This window comes from Hemiscyllium ocellatum, chromosome 23 (genome assembly GCF_020745735.1).
Source record: "Hemiscyllium ocellatum isolate sHemOce1 chromosome 23, sHemOce1.pat.X.cur, whole genome shotgun sequence".
In the NCBI taxonomy this organism is placed as follows: domain Eukaryota; kingdom Metazoa; phylum Chordata; class Chondrichthyes; order Orectolobiformes; family Hemiscylliidae; genus Hemiscyllium; species Hemiscyllium ocellatum.
The window spans coordinates 25,547,103-25,566,203 of record NC_083423.1 but is presented as its reverse complement, the minus strand read 5'-3'; the positions used below and the strand labels follow the sequence as shown (position 1 = coordinate 25,566,203).

Here is a 19,101-nt window from a genome sequence, read left to right as displayed (position 1 = left end):
CTTACAAATTGCTGAGCAGCAACGAAAAAGGATTCATAGAGCCTAAGAACTACAAAAATTAAAACCAGTAATACAGAGTACCAAAAAGCACTCAATGAGGGAATTTACTCCTACGGGGGCACTTAAACTTCCCACATCCAGCTTCATAAGCTCTTCCAGCTTGAGCCGCACCATGAACTCAAGCAAGAAGAAAATAGCAACATTAACAAAGAAGTTAGAAGCACTCCACACCTCCCCAACTACACATTAACGCTGATTAATATTAGAAAACAAAATCCAACAACAATTTAAGAAAAGGGAAAAAAAAGTTCTTGTCCAGGTACATTAAACTACCCTGCCTACTTTGAAGTGTCCAGAAACTTTTTCACTTTCTCTGAAGAGTCAAATTAATGTGCAGAAACAGTGTAAGTAAAACAAAGATCTGTTGGATACCTTACAGAATTATGAATCCCAAGGTCCCCCAGTCTTCTCCTAATATCATCAAAGGACTTCTTTTTCTGAATCACCACCACAAAAAAAGTCCTGGAAAAACAATCCTGAAGCCCTTGTAATTTAAGGCCTGTGGATCCCCTGGTGCAATCTGGAGGCTTCCATAACTCTCTGCTTGTTCCCGTAACTGTGGGGGGAGGGTCGGGTGAGGGCGCTGGTCAGACCCTGACCTGTGCACTGCGACCTGGTGAGCTCTCTTGATCGTCACCCAGCCCACTTCAGCCTTTAAATGAAGGAATTGGGGCAGCCAACTTTAAAACAAAATCTCACCGGCTGAACACCTTCCACTCCCTCCGACAGCCGAATGACATGGACGTTCTTCCTCCTACCTTTAACTTTGAGGTCGTCGACTTGTTCTGTTAAGGTACGGACCTATTTGAGTGCCTGGATTCACTCATTCAAGGAATCGATCGCAGTCTCTGATGCTGTGGTCCAGCATCCGATCTCCCCTGTTCTCTTTCCAAGGCATTCAAGCTGTTACTCATGTTTCTGACGCATGGCTGAGATTGGGTCCAACTTTTCTTTAATCGAAGTCTTAATCATTTCCCACAGCTAAATGGGATTTTTAAAGGTTCTAACACTTTTGATGTCGAATTTTACTGAAATGGCTTAATAGGGAGGGTTAAAGTACCACTTTGCTTGAGTTTGATGCAGAGCTCAGCAAAGCAGACCTTTCAGATCGCTGCCATCTTGGATCTCCGGGGAACTTTTAACTATCTCATTATAAAAACTATTTGAAATCTGCAGTCATGTTAGAAATTCAGCATGACAATTGCCATTCGAAAAAATGTATTAGTTCCTGAACTTAGAATGTAGAGTATAAAAAAATTATTCAAGTTTTAATTAATTTCTTAAATCACATCATGATTTTGCAATTTTCATGTTTGCTTTTCAAATGTCTCAATATATTTATGTATTAGATGAAGTATGATCACTTTGATTATTGTAATGTTAAAAGATTAAATTGTACTCTCTTTCTGGACATTAATGTAATGTTAAAAGATTAAACTATACTGTCTTTCTCCAAGAAGCTGAACATTCTGGAAATGGGTCTCACAGAAAACATGCAAGAATCTGGATGACTATCCATTGTAATCCACATTTCATTCGGGCAGCCATTTACTACTGCTCTTATCAAATTTAACTCTCTCAGCGGGGGGGGGGGGGGGGCGGTTGAAAGGTTGTATGGGATACCTGTAAGCATTACCAACTGACCTGTATGAAACGACATGTTTCCTTTGTTCAGGGTTCATTTGACTCGACTTTGCATGCTTTATAATGCCGGGGATCCCTCACCCCAGTTTAATGCCCTATTACAATGCATTCGGAGGAGGTAGCTACTACTATTAGAACCAACAATATGGAATGGCTGGACAACACCAGTTCACAAATGGGAAGAGTGCTCACTTATTACTGGCATAGTACTCGGGACCCTAAACAGGCTATGGTCAAGCATGAAATGGTACAGCAGGGGGCGAGCTCACTACATTGGTGACCTTCCCAGCCTGACTCTTCATGGTTGGTAGCTTATCAATATCACCCTTAGGAGTGCCTCTTTTCAGGATATGCAATCATAACCCTCACGGACACATCGGAAGCAACCTCCCTCAACCCTATGCCCAAAGTCTCTTTACGGCCATCCTCCTCCCCAAGCAATTGGCCACAATCAAATGTATTGCCCATGTCACAGACAATACAGATGTCAGCTATGGCAATGCCAGAGCTGACCGAGCCGCCAAGGGTGCGGCAAGGACTCGCAATTCAGTCCACTATTAATTGGTAGGTGTCCAACCGAAAACAATGCAGCATTTGTAAGTAGCTGCCCCTAATTCAGAAAAGGAGAAAGTAAGGACTGCAGATGCTGGAGATCAGAGCTGAAAATGTGTTGCTGGAAAAGCGCAGTAGGTCAGGCAGCATCCAAGGAGCAGGAGAGTCGAAGTTTCGGGCATAAGCCCTTCTTCAGGAATGAGGAAAATGTGTCCAGCAGGCTAAGATAAAAGGTAGGGAGGAGGGACTTGGGGGAGGGGCGTTGGAAATGCAATAGGTGGAAGGTGGTCAAGGTGAGGGTGATAGGCCAGAGTGGGGGTGGGCGCGGAGAGGTCAGGAAGAAGATTGCAGGTTAGGAAGGCGGTGCTGAGTTCGAGGGATTTGACTGAGACAAGGTAGGGGGAGAGGAAATGAGAAAACTGGAGAAATCTGCATTCATCCCTTGTGGCTGGAGGGTTCCTAGGCGGAAGATGAGGCGCTCTTCCTCCAGGCGTCGTGTTGCCATGGTCTGGCGATGGAGGTGGCCAAGGACCTGCATGTCCTTGGCGGAGTGGGAGGGGGAGTTAAAGTGTTGAGCCACGGGGCGGTTGGTCCGGGTGTCCCAGAGGTGTTCCCTGAAACATTCCGCAAGTAGGCGGCCTGTCTCTCCACATCAGGTGCAGCGAATGCAGTAATGATGTGTGTGGAGGCCACATCGGGTGCAGCGGATCCAGTAAATGACGTGTGGAGGTACAGGTGAACTTGTGACGGATATGGAAAGATCCCTTGGGGCCTTAGAGGGAAGTGAGGGGGGAAGGCGTGGGCGCAAGTTTTGCATTTGGGTTGGTGGGGGGTGTGGACTTGAAGAGGGAGTCACGGAGGGAGTGGTCTTTCCAGAACGCTGATAGGGGAGGGGAGGGAAATATATCCTTGGTAGTAGGGTCTGTTTGGAGGTGGCAGAAATAACAGAACCCTTAAAACCAAATTGACTAAGCTGACATGTGAAACGGGCCTGACCTGGTTGAAGGTCTTGCCTTTGGCCCTGCATCACATGAGGATTACCCCACACAGGACCACTGGGCTGTCAGCAGCTGAGATAATCTACGGCCAACCCAGTAGGACCCCTTGGGATGCAGACAATACCGCCCACCCACACAGATGTAAGTATTAAAGGAGAGGAAATGCAGGCACACTTTCGGTAGCTAATCTAGTCTTTAAAGTTCCTTCACTCACAGATCAGATCAGGAATGCCTTTGGATCACCACTACAATTGTGAACCAGAACTTCAACAATCGAAATGAACTTCCCAGCCTGCAGACAGGAAAGTTTGTGCTGACCAAAAACTGGGTCCACCCCAAGCTTAGACAAAGATGGAAAGGGTGTTCCTACGAATGCTGACAGCAGTCAAAGTCTAAAGACAAAACAATTGGGTCCATATAAGTGACTGTAAATGATGGTCCCCTCAAATAGACTGACAACTATACTCGCAGAGTACAGCACCACAGCCGCCATCATGGTATTCGGCCTAGAAGACAATTTGTTTTATAAGACACATATGCGTATGCACAGTAATCGGACTATATGTTACCCACTCCCCCAATCAGTAGATGTTTTATTTGTTGCCATTCCCAGATGGGACACTCAACACACATACAGTAGATACCTCAGATGTCCCGTGTAGGCCAGAGTGGGAGGCTTAGAAGGATGGCTTTGGGTCAGTGCACAGAGCTGATAAATTGAGATAAGACTCAGTCCCATAATTACACAGGAGCCCAGGAAAGAGAAGGTACTGCTTCCCATGACCCCACAAGCTATCCGCTTTGCTTCTCAGAACAAGGGAGGGTTTGTGCCAATACCTTGGTCACAGAATCTCCCTTTATTTAGCACAGCGGTGAGGACAGAGGGCAGAGAGAAGCGGGGCCTGCCAGGAAGGGTAAGTTTTCCCACTTAAAAAGGGACTTACCTCGGGAGTCTGGCCTCCATTTTTTAATAGAGCAGTGAGGAGAGAGGGTGGAGAGAAGAAAGGGCTGCCAGGAAGGGTAAGTGATTGTTTTTTAAGTCGGTGAGATCTAGCTTTCAAATTAGCGGGGTATGGCTGATAGGGCAGTTGCATGTTCTTTCTACAGCATGTAGCAGTGAGAGACACGACATGTTTCCACTGGCCACATCTACGAGAAGTGCACCCAACTTCAGTTTCTTGAGATCTGCAGATCATCCAGGAGGCTGAGGGGGAAATTGAGAAGATGTACAGGGAGGTGGTCACTCCTCAGACACAGGATAAAGATTGCTGGGTTACAGTCAAGGGGAAGAAAGAGAACCAACAGACAGAGCAGGGATACCTTGTGGCTGTTCTCCTCAGCAATAAGTATACCATTTTGGATACTGCTTTTGGGGACAGCCTACCAAGGGAAAGCCATAGTTGTCAGGTCTCTGCCACTGAGCTCCCCTGTGGCTCAGAAGGGAGGGTGGGGTGGGGGGGGTGAAAGAATAGTTAGACGGATTGACAGGGGATTTTGTGATCAGGAACTGGATTCCCGGAAGGCATGTTGCCTCTCCAGTGCCAGGGTCCGGGATCTCGCCAATCGGGTTTACAAGAATCTGAACAGGGAGGGTGAGAAGCCAGAAATCGTGGTATTGACATCAATGATTAGCTAGGAAAAGGATTGAGGATCTGAAAAGTGACTACAGAGAGCTAGGTTGGAAGCTGAAGAGCAGGACGAGTAGTGTTCACAGCTTAACACACGGCTGCGCAGCTGGTGCGGGAGGGAGGGCTTCAGATACTTAGACCATTGGGATGCTTTCTGGGAAAAGTGGGACCTGTACATGAAGGACGGGTTGCACCTGCACTGGAGGGGCACAAATGTCCTGGGTGGGAGATTTGCTTGTGTGGTTCGGGAGGGTTTAAACTAGTTTGGCAGGGGGGTGGGACCCAGAGCTACATATCTGAGAGGGGGCAGTTGTAGATGGGACAATGACAGGTTGCAGTGAATCTATCAGGAAGATTTTTCATGTGATGAAACAAAGTGTGTCTGCTTTAACGCAAGCAGTGTCAGAAAAAGTGATGAACTTAGAGCCTTAATCAGTACTTGATAGTATGATTTTGTCGCTATAACGGAGACGTGGGTTTCACAGGGGCAGGAATGGTTACTAGATGTTGCAGGGTTTAGAATGTTACAAAATAAAAATGACATGGGGGTGGGGGTGTAGCATTGCTAATCAGAGAGTGCATCACAGCTACAGAAATGAAGGTTGTCGAGGAAGGTTTGTCTACTAAGTCAGTATGGGTGGAGGTTAGGAACAGCAATGGAGCAGCCACCTCATTGTGGGTTTGCTACAGAACCCCTAATAGCAGTAGGGAGGTTGGAGAACTCATAGGCTGGCAGATTTTGGAAAAATGCAGATGTAGCAGGGTTGTTGTTATGGATGACTTCAACTTTCCCACTATTGACTGGAACCTCCTTCGTGCAGATGGTGTGGATGGAGCCGTTTTTGTCAAGTGTGTTCAGGAGGGTTTCTTTACTCAGGATGTAGACAGGCCAACAAGGGGTGGTGCCATTTTGGATTTGGTGCTTGGCAATGATTAGATTAGATTAGATTAGACTCCCTACAGTGTGGAAACAGGCCCTTCGGCCCAACAAGTCCCACCGACTCTCCGAACAGCAACCCACCCAGACCTTTTCCCCTATATTTACCCCTGACTAATGCACCTAACACTACGGGCCAATTCACCAAACCTGCACATCTTTGGACTGTGGGAGGAAACCGGAGCGCCCGGAAGAAACCCACGCAGCCATGTGGAGACCCTGCAAACTCCACACAGACAGTCGCCCGAGGCTGGAATCGAACCTGGGACCCTGGTGCTGTGAGGCAACAGTGCTAATTACTGAGCCACCATGCCGCCGAGCCAGTACATGTGTCAGATCTCACGGTGGGAGAACACTTTGGTGATAGTGACCACAACTGCCTTTACGATAGCCTTGAAAAGGGAAGGCAGCAGTTACCATGGCAAGATATTTAATTAGGGAAAGGAAAATTATAACACTCTCAGACAGGAGTTGGGAAGTACAGATTGGGAGCAATTGTTCCACAGAAAGAGCACAACAGACATGTGGAAACTGTTTAAGGAACAGTTATTGCGAGTGATGCACCAACTAGCCATGAAACAACACGACCAGCTATCCTTGGTAGCCATACACTCAGATGACAAACAACATGAATTCGATTGGGACAACACTATTATAGGGCAAGCCAAACAGAGAACAGCCAGGGAATTCCTAGAGGCATGGCACTCATCCACAAATTCTATCAACAAACACATCAACCTAGCCCCTATATACCGGCCACTGCAGCGGACAGCTACTGACAACCGGAAGCAGCAGATTCAAACCAGTATAAATGCCGGAGGAATCAGCACAGAAGCGCTTCACAGGAGGCTCCCAAGCACTGAAGATGTCACCTAGAAAGGGGCCGAAACGTTTGCAACAAAAACTCCCAGCTCGGCGAACAGAACCACAACAACGTGCACCCGAGCTACAAATCTTCTCACAAACTTTTAGTGTAGGGAATTTGTGCGTGGAGCCTGCACAGATAGGTGAAGCCCAAAATGAGTTTTGGCTTTGGTATCCACTAAGGAAAAGGATCTTGTTGTGAAAGAGAACTTTGAGGAGTCAGGAAGCAAGCTTGAACAGATCAATATTGAGGATGCTGATGTGCTGAAAATTTTGGCAAACGTTAAGATTGATAAGTTCCCAGAGCCAGATCAGATTTATCCTAGGTCCTCCAGGAAGCAAGAAAGGAGGTTGCCAAGCCGCTGACGAACATATTTGCTTCCTCACTCCCCGCGGACAGCATACCAGATGATTGGAGGGACGTGAATTTTGTTCCTCTTTTCAAGGAGAATAAGGAAATCCCTGGCATCTGTGGTCAGCAAGGTTTTGGAAAGCATTATGAGGGAAAGGATTTATGGCTGTTTGGAAAAGCATAGCATGATTAAAAGCAGCCAGCATGGCTTTGCGAGGGGCAGGTCATGCCTCACAAATCTTATTGAGTACTTTGAGGTGATGAGACAGGCTGACGAAGGCCGGACAGTGGACGTGGTGTGTATGGACTTCCGCAAGGCATTTGATAAGGTTCCCCATGGTAGGCTCATTCATAAAGTCAGGAGATTTGGGTGCAGAGAGATTTAGCTCTCTGGACTCAGAATTGTTTGGCTCACAGAAGGCAGAGAATGGTTGTCGATGGAAAGTATTCTGCTTGGTGGTCAGTGGTGAGCAGTGCCCTGCAGGGCAGTTCTTGGGCCTCTGCTCTTTGTAGTTTTTACAGATGACTTGGATGAGGAGGTTGAGGGGTGGATTAGGAAATTTGCTAATGACACAAAGATTGGAGATGCTGTTGATAGTATCGAGGGCTGTTGCAGGCTGCAGTGTGACATTGACGGGATGCAGAGCTGGGCTGAGAAATAGCAGATGGAGTTCAACCTGGATAAATATGAAGTGATACATTTTGGAAGGTTGAACTTGAACGCTGAATACAGGATTAAAGACAAGATTCTTGGCAGTGTGGTGGAACAGCAGGATCTTGTTGTTCAGATGCATAGATCCCTCAAGGTTGCCACCCAAGTGGATAGGATTGTTAAGAGAACATATGGTGTTTTGGCTTTCATTAACAGAGGATTGAGTTTAAGAGCTGCAAGTTTTAGTGTAGCTCTACAAAACCCTGGTGAAACCACACTTAGAATATTGTGTCCAGTTCTGGTCGCCCTATTATAGGAAGGATGCAGAGGCTTTAGAGAGGGTGTAAAGAAGTTGACCAGGATGCTACCTGGACTGGAGGGCTTGTCTTACAAAGAGAGGTTGACTAAGCTCAGACCTTTCTTTCTGGAGAAAAGGAGGAAGAGAGGTGACCTGATCAAGGTGTACAAGGTAATGAGAGGCATAGAATCGATAGCCAGAGACTTTTCCCCAGGGCAGGATTGATTGCCACAAGGGGTCATAGTTTTAAGGTGTTAGGAGGAAGGTACAGAGGAAACAAGAGGTAGGTTCTTTACGCAGAGATGTGAATGAATGGAATGCGTTGCCAGCAGTGGTGCTGGAAGCAGTCATTAGGGACATTTAAGAAACTGACAGACATGCACATGGACAGCAGTGAATTGAGAGGTGCGTTGGTTAGGTTGTTTTATTTTAGATTAGGATTAATCCTTGGCACAATATTGTGGGCTGAAGGGCCTATTCTGTGCTGTGTTTTTTTATGTTTTATGTTCTACGAAACAGTGTACCCACAGGCATTGTCAGGTCAGCCATGGAATGTTCATCTGCATCTGTGACCAGCAAAAGCGCTTAAATGTTACTGCAGTTCATTTGCAGGCATTGCAACGATACCCATGTCAGCTCAGCCTTTTGACCATACCCTTTTTCTGATTACCAGCTGATCGGATCAGGGCAAACTCCAGCCAGGATAGGGCAGTAGTACATACAGTTCGCGGCTGACAGCAACAAAGCAATTAAGTGCTACCGGGCCAACAGAGGGTTTGTGTTCCTTCTCAACAGGGCCTTCCTAACGGACAGCCCGACTGTTCCTGTCCTATTCACTATCGGAACAGTAAGATCACTCACTGTCCTGTGGCCCCTACCTGCTGCAGATAGTAGCCCAAGCTGTAGGGAAAGATCCTGTGCAGATTGGAGGGACCCAGTAACTCTGAGATCCACTCTAGGCTACGGGTTCCTGGACGCGCTGTCCCTAGGAGGATCGGCAGGGATGATCATAGCAAACAACAGAAACTACCTCATTAGTGGGTTGACCATTCTCAGAAACAGTATCATAAGGGGACTAAATTCAGTTATAGAGTCATAGAGTGAGAGATGTACAGCATGGAAACAGACCCTTCGGTCCAACCCGTCCATGCCGACCAGACATCCCAATGCAATCTAGTCCCACCTGCCAGCACCTGGCCCATATCCCTCCAAACCCTTCCTATTCATTTACCCATGAAAATGCCTCTTAAAATGTTGCAATTGTTCCGGCCTCCACCACATCCTCTGGCAGCTCATTCCAAACATGTACCACCCTCTTTGCAAAAAAGTTGCCTCGTAGGTCTCTTTTATATCTTTCCCCTCTCACCCTAAACCTATGCCCTCTAGTTCTGGACTCCCCAATCCCAGGGAAAAGACATTGTCTATTTATCCTATTCATGCCCCTCATAGCTTTGTAAACCTCTAGAAGGTCACCCCTCAGCCTCTGATGCTCCAAGGAAAACAGCCACAGCCTGTTCAGACTCTCCCTATAGCTCAAATCCTCCAACCCTGGCAATGTCCTTGTAAATCTTTTCTGAACCCTTTCAAGTTTCACAACATCTTTCCGATAGGAAGGAGACCAATATCCCAACAGTGGCCTGACCAATGTCCTGTACCGCCACAACATGGCTCCCAACTCCTGTACTCAATATCTGACCAATAAAGGAAAGCATACCAAACACCATCTTCACTATCCTATCTACCTGCGACTCCACTTTCAAGGAGCTATGAACCTGCACTCCAAGGTCTCTTTGTTCAGCAACACTTCCTAGGACCTTACCATTAAGTGTAGAAGTCCTGCTAAGATTTGCTTTCCCAAAATGCAGCATCTCGCATTTACTTGAATTAAACTCCATCTGCCACTTCTCAGCCCACTGGCCCATCTAGCCAAGATCCTGTTGTAAGCGGAGGTAACCCTCTTCGTTGTCCACTACACCTCCAATCTTGGTGCCATCTGCAAACTTACGAACTGTACCTCTTATGCTTGCATCCAAATCATTTATGTAAATGACAAAAAGTAGAGGACCCAGCACCAATCCTGGTGACACTCCATTGGTCACAGGCCTCCAGTCTGAAAAACAACCCTCCACCACCACACTCTGGTTTCTACCTTTAAGCCAGTTCTGTATCCAAATGGCTAGTTCTCCCTGTATTGAGAGATCTATCCTTGCTAATCAGTCTCTCATGGGGAACCTTGTCGAACGCCTTACTGAAGTCCATATAAATCACATCTACCGCTCTGCCCTCATCAATCTTCTTTGTTATTTCTTCAAAAAACTCAATCAAGTTTGTGAGACATGACTTCCTATGCACAAAGCCATGTTGACCATCCCTAATCAGTTCTTGCCTTTCCAAATACATGTACATCCTGTCCATCAGGATTCCCTCCCAAAACTTGCCCACCAGCAACATCAGGCTCACTGGTCTATAGTTCCCTAGCTTGTCTTTACCACCCTTCTTAAACAGTGGCACCACATTAGCCAACCTCCAGTCTTCCGGCACCTCACTTGTAACTATCGATGATACAAATATCTCAGCAAGAGGCCCAGCAATCACTTCTCTAGCTTCCAACAGAGTTCCTGGGTACACCTGGTCATGTCCTGGGGATTTTTCCGTTTCAAGACATCCAGCACTTCCTCCTCTGTATTCTGGACATTTTGCAATATGTCACCATGTATTTCCCTCCAATCTATATCTTCCATATCCTTTTCCATAGTAAATACTGATGCAAAATACTCATTTAGTATCTCCCCCGTTTTCTGCGACTCCATACAAAGGCCGCCTTGCTGATATTTGAGGAGCCTATTCTCTCCCTAGTTACCATTTTGTCCTTAATGTATTTGTAAAAACTCTTTGGATTCTCCTTAATTCTATTTGCCAAAGCTAGCTCATGTCCCCTTTTTGCCCTCCTGGTTTCCCTCTTAAGTATACTCCTACTTGCTTTATACTCTAAGGAGTCACTCGATCTATCCTGTCTATACCTTACATATGCTTCCTTCTTTTTCTTAACGAAACGCTCAATTTCTTTAGTCATCCAGCATTTCCTATACCTACCAGCCTTTCCTTTCACCCTGACAGGAATACACTTTCTCTGGATTCTCGTTATCTCATTTCTGAAGGCTTCCCATTTTCCATTCGTCCCTTTACCTGCGAACATCTGCCCCCAATCAGCTTTCGAAAGTTCTTGCCTAATACTGTCAAAATTGGCCTTTCTCCAATTTAGAACTTCAACTTTTAGATCTGGTCTATCCGTTTCCATCATTATTTTAAATCTAATAGAATTATGGTCGCTGGCCCCAAAATACTCCCAACTGACACCTCAGTCACCTGCCCTGCCTTATTTCCCAAGAGTAGGTCAGGTTTTGCACCTTCTCTAGTAGGTACATCCACATACTGAATCAGAAAATTGTCTCGTACACACTTGACAAATTCCTCTCCATCAAAACGCTTAACACTATGGCAGTCCCAGTTATTGTTTGGAAAGGTAAAATTCCCTACCACAACCACCCTATTTTTCTTACAGATAGCTGAGATCTCCTTACAAGTTTGTTTCTCACTTTCCCCCTGACTACTAGGGGATCTATAATACAATCCCAATAAGGTTATCATCCCTTTCTTATTTCTCAGTTCCACCCAAATAACTTCCCTGAATCTATTCCCAGGAATATCCTCCCTCAGCACAGCTGTAATGCTATCCCTCATCAAAAACACCACTCCCCTCCTCTTTTGCCTCCCTTTCTATCCTTCCTGTAGCATTTGTATCCAGGAACATTAAGCTGCCAGTCTTGCCCATCCCTGAGCCACGCTTCTATAATTGCTATGATACCCCAGTCCCATGTTCCTAACCATGCCCTAAGTTCATCTGCCTTCCCTGTTAGGTCCCTTGCATTGAAATAAATGCAGTTTAATTTCGTCCTATCTTGTCCCTGCCTGCCCTGACTGTTTGACACGCTTCAGTTCTGAACTGTTCCAGCCTCAGATTGAACATCCCCCCCCCACCCCCCACAACTAAAATCCTTTCAAACAGCTCTTGCAAATTTCCCTGCCAGTAGATTAGTCCCCTTCCAATTTAGGTGCAATCCGTCCTTCTTGTACAGGTCACTTCTACCCCAAAAGAATTTTCAATGATCCAAATATGTGCATCTTTCTCCCATACACCAGCTCCTCAGCCATGCATTCATTAGCTCTATCCTCCTATTCCTGTCCTCACCGGGAGTAATCCAGATATTATTACACTCGAGGACCTCCTTTTGAAATTTCTGCCTAACTCCCTGTAATCTCCCATCAGAATCTCAACCTTTTCCCTTCCTAGGTCGTTGGTTCCAATGTGGACCATGACCTCTTGCTGGCCCCTCTCCCCCGTGAGAACATGCTGCACCCTCTCTGAGACATCCTTGATCCTGGCACCAGGGAAGCAATACACCATTCTGATTTTTCACTGCTGGCCACAGAAACGTCTGTCTGTTCCTCGGACTTCAGAATCAGTTAATCGTGAATTGGCAGAATTAAGGCTCTATGCACAACAGACTAAATATGCCGTTGACTATTTATTGACCCAACAAGGAGGCGTCTGTACAATTGTGGGAAATAAATTCATTATCCACATTACAGATGAATCATAGAACATAACACGCCATTCAGTACCAATCAGATGATTTCAGACAGGGTCCTCAGAATGTAGAAGACCAGCTAGGGTAGCTGTTCGGGGATCCTATTTACTCCACAGACTAGTAATATTTGCTGTCTTACTCATTGCATGCTGTCTCTCAATGACTTGCTGAAACATTGGCTGCGGGATCCTTATGAATAAACTGCTAAGGCCCTTCTCTGTGCCCAACTAAGAGAGTTATCATGGAATGATAAAAGGATGGAATGTAATGTTAAAAGATTAAATTGTACTATCTCTCTGGACAGTAATGTAACGTTAAAAGATTAACTGTCTTTCTCTAAGAAGCTGAACATTCTGGAAATGGGTCTCAAAGATAACATGCAAGAATCTGGGTAACTATCCGTTGTAACTCACAGATGACACCAAAATTGGAGGTGTAGTGGACAGCGAAGAGGGTTACCTCAGATTACAACAGGATCTGGACCAGATGGGCCAATGGGCTGACAAGTGGCAGATGGAGTTTAATTCAGGTAAATGCGAGGTGCTGCATTTTGGGAAAGCAAATTTTTGATTAGATTAGATTACTTACAGTGTGCAAACAGGCCCTTCGGCCCAACAAGTCCACACCGACCCACCGAAGCGCAACCCACCCATACCCCTACATTCACCCCTTACCTAACACTACGGGCAATTTAGCACGGCCAATTCACCTGACCCGCACATCTTTGGACTGTGGGAGGAAACCGGAGCACCCAGAGGAAACCCACGCAGACACAGGGAGAACGTGCAAACTCCACACAGTCACCTGAGTCGGGAATTGAACCCGGGTCTCAGGCGCTGTGAGACAACAGTGCTAACCACTGTGTCGCCCAAATCTTAGCAGGACTTATACACTTAATGGCAAGGACCTAGGGAGTGTTGCTGAACAAGGAGACCTTGGAGTGCAGGTTCATAGCTCCATGCAAGTGGAGTCGCAGGTAGACAGAATAGTGAAGAAGGCGTTTGGTATGCTTTCCTTTATTGGTCAGAGTATTGAGTACAGGAGTTGGAAGGTCATGTTGTGGCTGTATAGGACATTGGTTAGGCCACTGTTGGAATATTGTGTGCAATTCTGGTCTCCTTCCTATGAGAAAGAGGTTGCGAAACTTGGAAGGGTTCAGTAAAGATTTACAAGGATGCTGCCAAGGTTGGAGGATCTGAGCTACAGGGAGAGGCTGAACAAGCTGGGGCTGTTTTCCCTGGAGCGTCAGAGGCTAAGGGGTGACCTTACAGAGGTTTACAAAATTATGAGGGGCATGGATAGGATAAATAGACAAAGCATTTTCCCTGGGGTCAGGGAGTCCAGAACTAGAGGGCATAGGTTTAAGGTGAGAGGGGAAAGATATAAAAGAGACCTAAGGGGCAACTTTTTCATGCAGAGGGTGGTAAGTGTATGGAATGAGCTGCCAGAGGATGTGGTGGAGGCTGGTACAATTGCAACATTTAAGAGGCACTTGGATGGGTAAATGAATAGGAAGGTTTGGAGGGATATGGGCCGGGTGTTGGCAGGTGGGACCAGATTGGGTTGGGATATCTAGTCGGCATGGACGGGTTGGACCAACGGGTCTGTTTCCATGCTGTACATCTCTATGACTTCATTTGGTCAAATTAAACTCTCATTCACCCCCTTACATACAGAAATGCTTTCATAGTCATCCCCCAGCCAATCAGATTTGCCTGTGCGATCATCCCCCGATAATGAAACAGTTTAATGTGGACAAACGTGAGGTGATACACTTTGAACGGAATAATCGGAATGCAAAGTACTGGACTAATGGTAGGATTCTTGGAAGTGCAGATGAGCAGAGAGATAGTGGTGTCCATGTACACAGAACCCTGAAAGTTGCCACCCAGATTGACAGGGTTGTTAAGAAGGCATACAGTGTCTTGGCCTTTATTAATAGAAGGATTGAGTTCCGGAACCAGGAGGTTATGCTGCAGCTGTATAAAGCTCTGGTCTGGCCACTCTTGGAGTATTGTTTACGGTTCTGCTCACCGCATTATAAGAAGGATGTGGAAGCTTTGGAAAGGGTGCAGAGGAGATTTACTAGGATGTTACCTGGTATAGAAGGAATATCTTACAAGGAAAGGCTGAGGGCCTTGAGGCTGTTCTCGTTAGAGAGAAGAAGGTTGAGAGGTGACTTAATAGAGACATACAAGATAATCATAGGGTGGACAGGGAGAGCCTTTTTCCCAGTATGGGGACGGCAAACACGAGGGGATACAACTTTAAAGTGAAGGGAGATAGGTATAAGACAGATGTCAGAGGTAGTTTCTTTACTCAGAGTAGTAAGGGTATGGAATGCTTTGCCTGCAACGGTAGTAGATTTGCCAAGTTTAAGTGCATTTAAGTCGTCATTGAACAGACATATGGACAGACATGGAATAGTGTAGGTGGGATGGGCTTCAGATTAGTATGATAGGGCGGCGCAACATCGAGAGCCGAAGGGCCTGTACTGCGCTGTAATGTTCTATCACATCTGCATTGTTTGGGGAAGTGGCAGAGCCAGAACTCGTTTGCAGGGCCGCCTCAAAGCTAGGACATATCACACCTACATTGTCTTGGGGAATCACGGAGTCAGGAAACCATTTACATAACGATTCCCCAAGATTAGGGCATTTTCATTATCTCTGAGGATGATCTCATCCTACCATTGTTCCTGGGTAACATGTTGTTATGGATAGGTCAGGGAAAGTACCTGTTAGCAGTAGCAATTGACCTTTGTTTTGGGCTCGTTTGATTCGACTTTGCACACCTGCAAAGAGTGTCAAAGGGGTCACCTAACTTGTAAAGGTTGTAATAAACTTCAACTGTTTGCAGAAGTTGGTGTGTACGAATTGCATCTCATGTGTGAAACCTCAGGAAAAGAATCTAACATTATGACGATGAGAACTGCAAGAAACTGCAACCTTTAAATTGCCAAAAGTGATATGAGCATCAAACTCCACACTAAAATACAAATATTATAAATGTGAGGTGTCAAACATTTTAAACACAAAATAAGTGAAGAAATGCCAATCAAACTTATACCTTTGAAAACAGACCAGTTTCACTCACATTTGTATATATTACCTTATTTCGCAGGGTTCATCATCATTTCACATTCTTAGATGACAATAAATGTTATTTTTCACCTCAGCAACTCAAATGCCAAGCATGCCCCTCAATTTTAATATAGTTTTAAGTAGGCTTTCTGGCACATTCTTGCACCTTGTTAGATGATGAGCTTTGCCTGTACTGTTATCAGTAACAGTGGCAAATCTATAATTTATGTATAGAAACATGGGAACCTTAATAAGTAATAAGCTTGTTTGGCAATTGGAGCTCTCATTTCATCTTACCTTCAATGTCTTCAGCAATGTTTCTGTCACATAGGTTTTCCCTGTGGCGGTATGTCCATACACAAAAACAGATGGATAACTATAATGGTGAGGCTGGAAGGTCAAGTGAAATATTTTCACAATTATTAAAACATACAGAGGTATGCATTTCTTAAAACAAAGTATAGAAAATACCACAGGTGGAATGATTTTGGATACTATGGAATTGATTCACATTTAAAGACAATGCTTTCAAACCCATTACTGCATTTCCACACCTGATCAGCATATAGAAAAATACTATCCCCATCAAGTGTCCATAATACATTATAATATTAATCAGCTCTTACCAGCCATCTCCTGGACCTGTAGAGATGAAGTATCTCTTAAACACCTTTTAAATGGGCCACATCCCTTTAAGAAACTAGCAAAACAGCTAGTGAATGACTGAAACTCCGAACAGTAAATAAAACTCACCATGCAGCGACAGTAACCAGTTTAATATCCTTCATTCTTTTATTACGATTTCTACCTTATGTGGAGCATATAGGCCTGGTATTTTTACTAACATTTACTAATTTAAAAGACAAAAGCTCCTATTTATCCAAGATGACCAGACAGACATCCCATCAGAAGTAGCAGCCAGCACTTTAACCCATCTCATGTCTCCCAAGGACATAAGCCTTTCAAATCTTTGTGTAAAAGAAGGTATGAGATTGTAATATAAGTAAGAACTGTGTACTGTATAAAGGGGTTCTTGTAAGAAGTGTATTGCCACCTCAAACTTGTGCTATGATTGCTGAATAAAGAGACTATTTTCACCACTCACTGTTTCCCGTCGTTATTTGAACACCATCCCATAACATGTCAATCCCTCAAATACACGAAAAGCAAAAGTGCATTTAGGAACTTTGGCTTAAATATATGCTATCAAAAATTCAGCCAGTTTATTTAAAATACACATTACCTCTCCCAGTATTGATTGCAGAGTTAAAATCTGAAGATCCCTACAAATCAATTTCTCTTTCAGTGAAAGAATTCTGTCTTCTGGATATGTGCCATGATCAAGTTCAGACATCTTTAAAAACTGTAGGAACAATGTTCTTTAGATCATTAAATAAGATCTAATTAAATTAATCATATATCAAAAGATCATTTTCACTATTTTGTATAGATATCAATTTAAGCAATTGATGCCTTGAACAGGTTGATATTTTGTTTACCTACGCAATTTGCATTTAAAATAATTTTTAAGGTGTAATATCAAAAAAAGACCTAGCGCATTTTGATCAAATAGGACACTTAAACCTTCATATTGGAAGGCTTCCATTTTTGAGTAATGAGGTTGAAGGGAAAATAACTGACTACAAATTTCAACCATAAACATATGGTACAGTAATGTTATATCTCAAAGACAGGAAGAGAGTCATAACATTAATATCTTTCTTGGGCCATGATACTGTTAGGACATTTGTGCCTGCAACCTGCAAATATATAGAAGTCTAAAAGGCCCTTGAGGTGCAGAGCCATGAGGCCTAGGTTCAAGTCTCATCTGTTCCAGAAATGTATAATGACATCTCCGAACAGGTTGACAAGAAAATATCAATAAAAACATCCAAGACTTTCGATGAATCAAGTCTTATGTGGCACATTCAATTTCTAGACTTTTTTTCAGATCTGTTCTCAACTTATTATTCTTAACTTCATTGCTACTACAACAATTTGCATGGGTATAACATCTTTAGACATTATAAAATATCCTCAGGCGTTCCCTCATAGAATCAGAATTAGTAAAACAAAAAAGTCAAAAAGATCAAGAGCTGCATCTGAAAGATGAGGTGGAAGGCTTAATATCTCAAAAAGCACAAGGTGATGCAGTTAGAAGCAGGAATGTCTACAGCCGTGGATCGAACGCAATTCACTGATAGTTGGACAAATTATCTATCCTAAATAAAACAAATACTGCAGATGGCAGAACTTTGATATAACAGGAAATGCTGGAAATACAAAGGGCCTGACAGAGCATAACCAAGCGAACATCTCAGATCTGTTTCCAATGAGTAAAAGGAAAAGTGTAAGAAGTCTTGATCAAGTCAAAAAGAGGTCAGGAACAGAATGTGTGGTTAGGGTGGAAAATATAATACAGGCGAAGGTTTGTAATAGGGTTGGAGGACAGAGAAATACACAAGGAAATTTAAAAAACAGGCAAACAAGATAAAAGAAACAAATTGAAATCCCTCCAGAGTAAATTAATGGCCCTTGTTCTCTTGAAATGTCAGCACGAAAAGTTGTAGTGAAGATAAAAATACTTGTAAGAAAATCATACAGGGGGAGGGGGAAGTCGCTCAATGTATAAGCATTTTGTCTAAAAACTGGAATTTCTTGCGAATCCATCTTACTCAATCCATTTAAGATATCAAAACTTTTTGTTAAAATGTATCATGAGCTTTAAATAATGTAACAGATAACACGGACAGTCAATAAAAATGCCACTCACCTAAAACTTGGCTTTACTTGCTATTTTCTTCACTTGCACCAATTCTTCTGTGTGTTGTTATTTTTTTAAAAGAAAAGCACGTCTCAGTTCAAAATCAGCACAACCCTTTACAACTCGAATGTGTTTGAAATCGATTGGCACACTTTTTAGACCCAGATACCGGGTCTCGCACTCACTGACCGTAACCGTTAATACCGACCGGGCCACAACGAGTCAACCTGCCCCTCACGCGCCAAATTCTTCCATGAACTTTCACCGCGCTGCGCAAAATGCCACTGCGCAGGTGTGCGACCATGCAGCACACTGGGACTTGTAGTTTATAGGTGGAAATACCTATATTCATTATAAAAGAAACGAAAACAGAAAATACTGAGAGATCTCAGTAGACCAGATAGCACCTGTGAGGAGGGAAAACAGAGCAAACGTTTCGTATCAATTATCTTTCATTCAGAATTGGGGAAAACAGTTAGAAATGTATTAGAAAAACAGAACGGTTTGGAGAAACTTAACAGGTCTGGCAGAATCAGTGGCGAAAAAAATCTATTAAAGTTTCCAATCCATGACAAAGGGTCACTACACATACAGCCAGACTTGCTGAGTTTATCTGGGAA

At 44.2% G+C, this 19,101-nt stretch overlaps 1 protein-coding gene across 4 annotated transcripts in view; it reads right to left on the bottom strand.

Moving 5' to 3' along the window:
- The window catches only part of orc5 (origin recognition complex, subunit 5), a 118,273-nt gene extending 99,565 nt beyond the window's left edge, over nt 1-18,708 (bottom strand). For 3 of the 4 annotated variants that reach the window (XM_060843153.1, XM_060843152.1, XM_060843154.1), the window contains exons 1-3: nt 18,491-18,708; nt 16,961-17,080; nt 16,015-16,107 (exon numbers count right to left, since the gene is read on the bottom strand). In XM_060843153.1, the coding sequence (XP_060699136.1) occupies nt 16,015-16,107; nt 16,961-17,071 (204 nt within the window). In that variant the 5' untranslated portion in view covers nt 17,072-17,080; nt 18,491-18,708. The remainder of the gene's footprint in view (nt 1-16,014; nt 16,108-16,960; nt 17,081-18,490) is intronic. The other variant, XM_060843156.1, reaches the window with a different exon arrangement.
- Nucleotides 18,709-19,101: the final 393 nt, after the last annotated feature.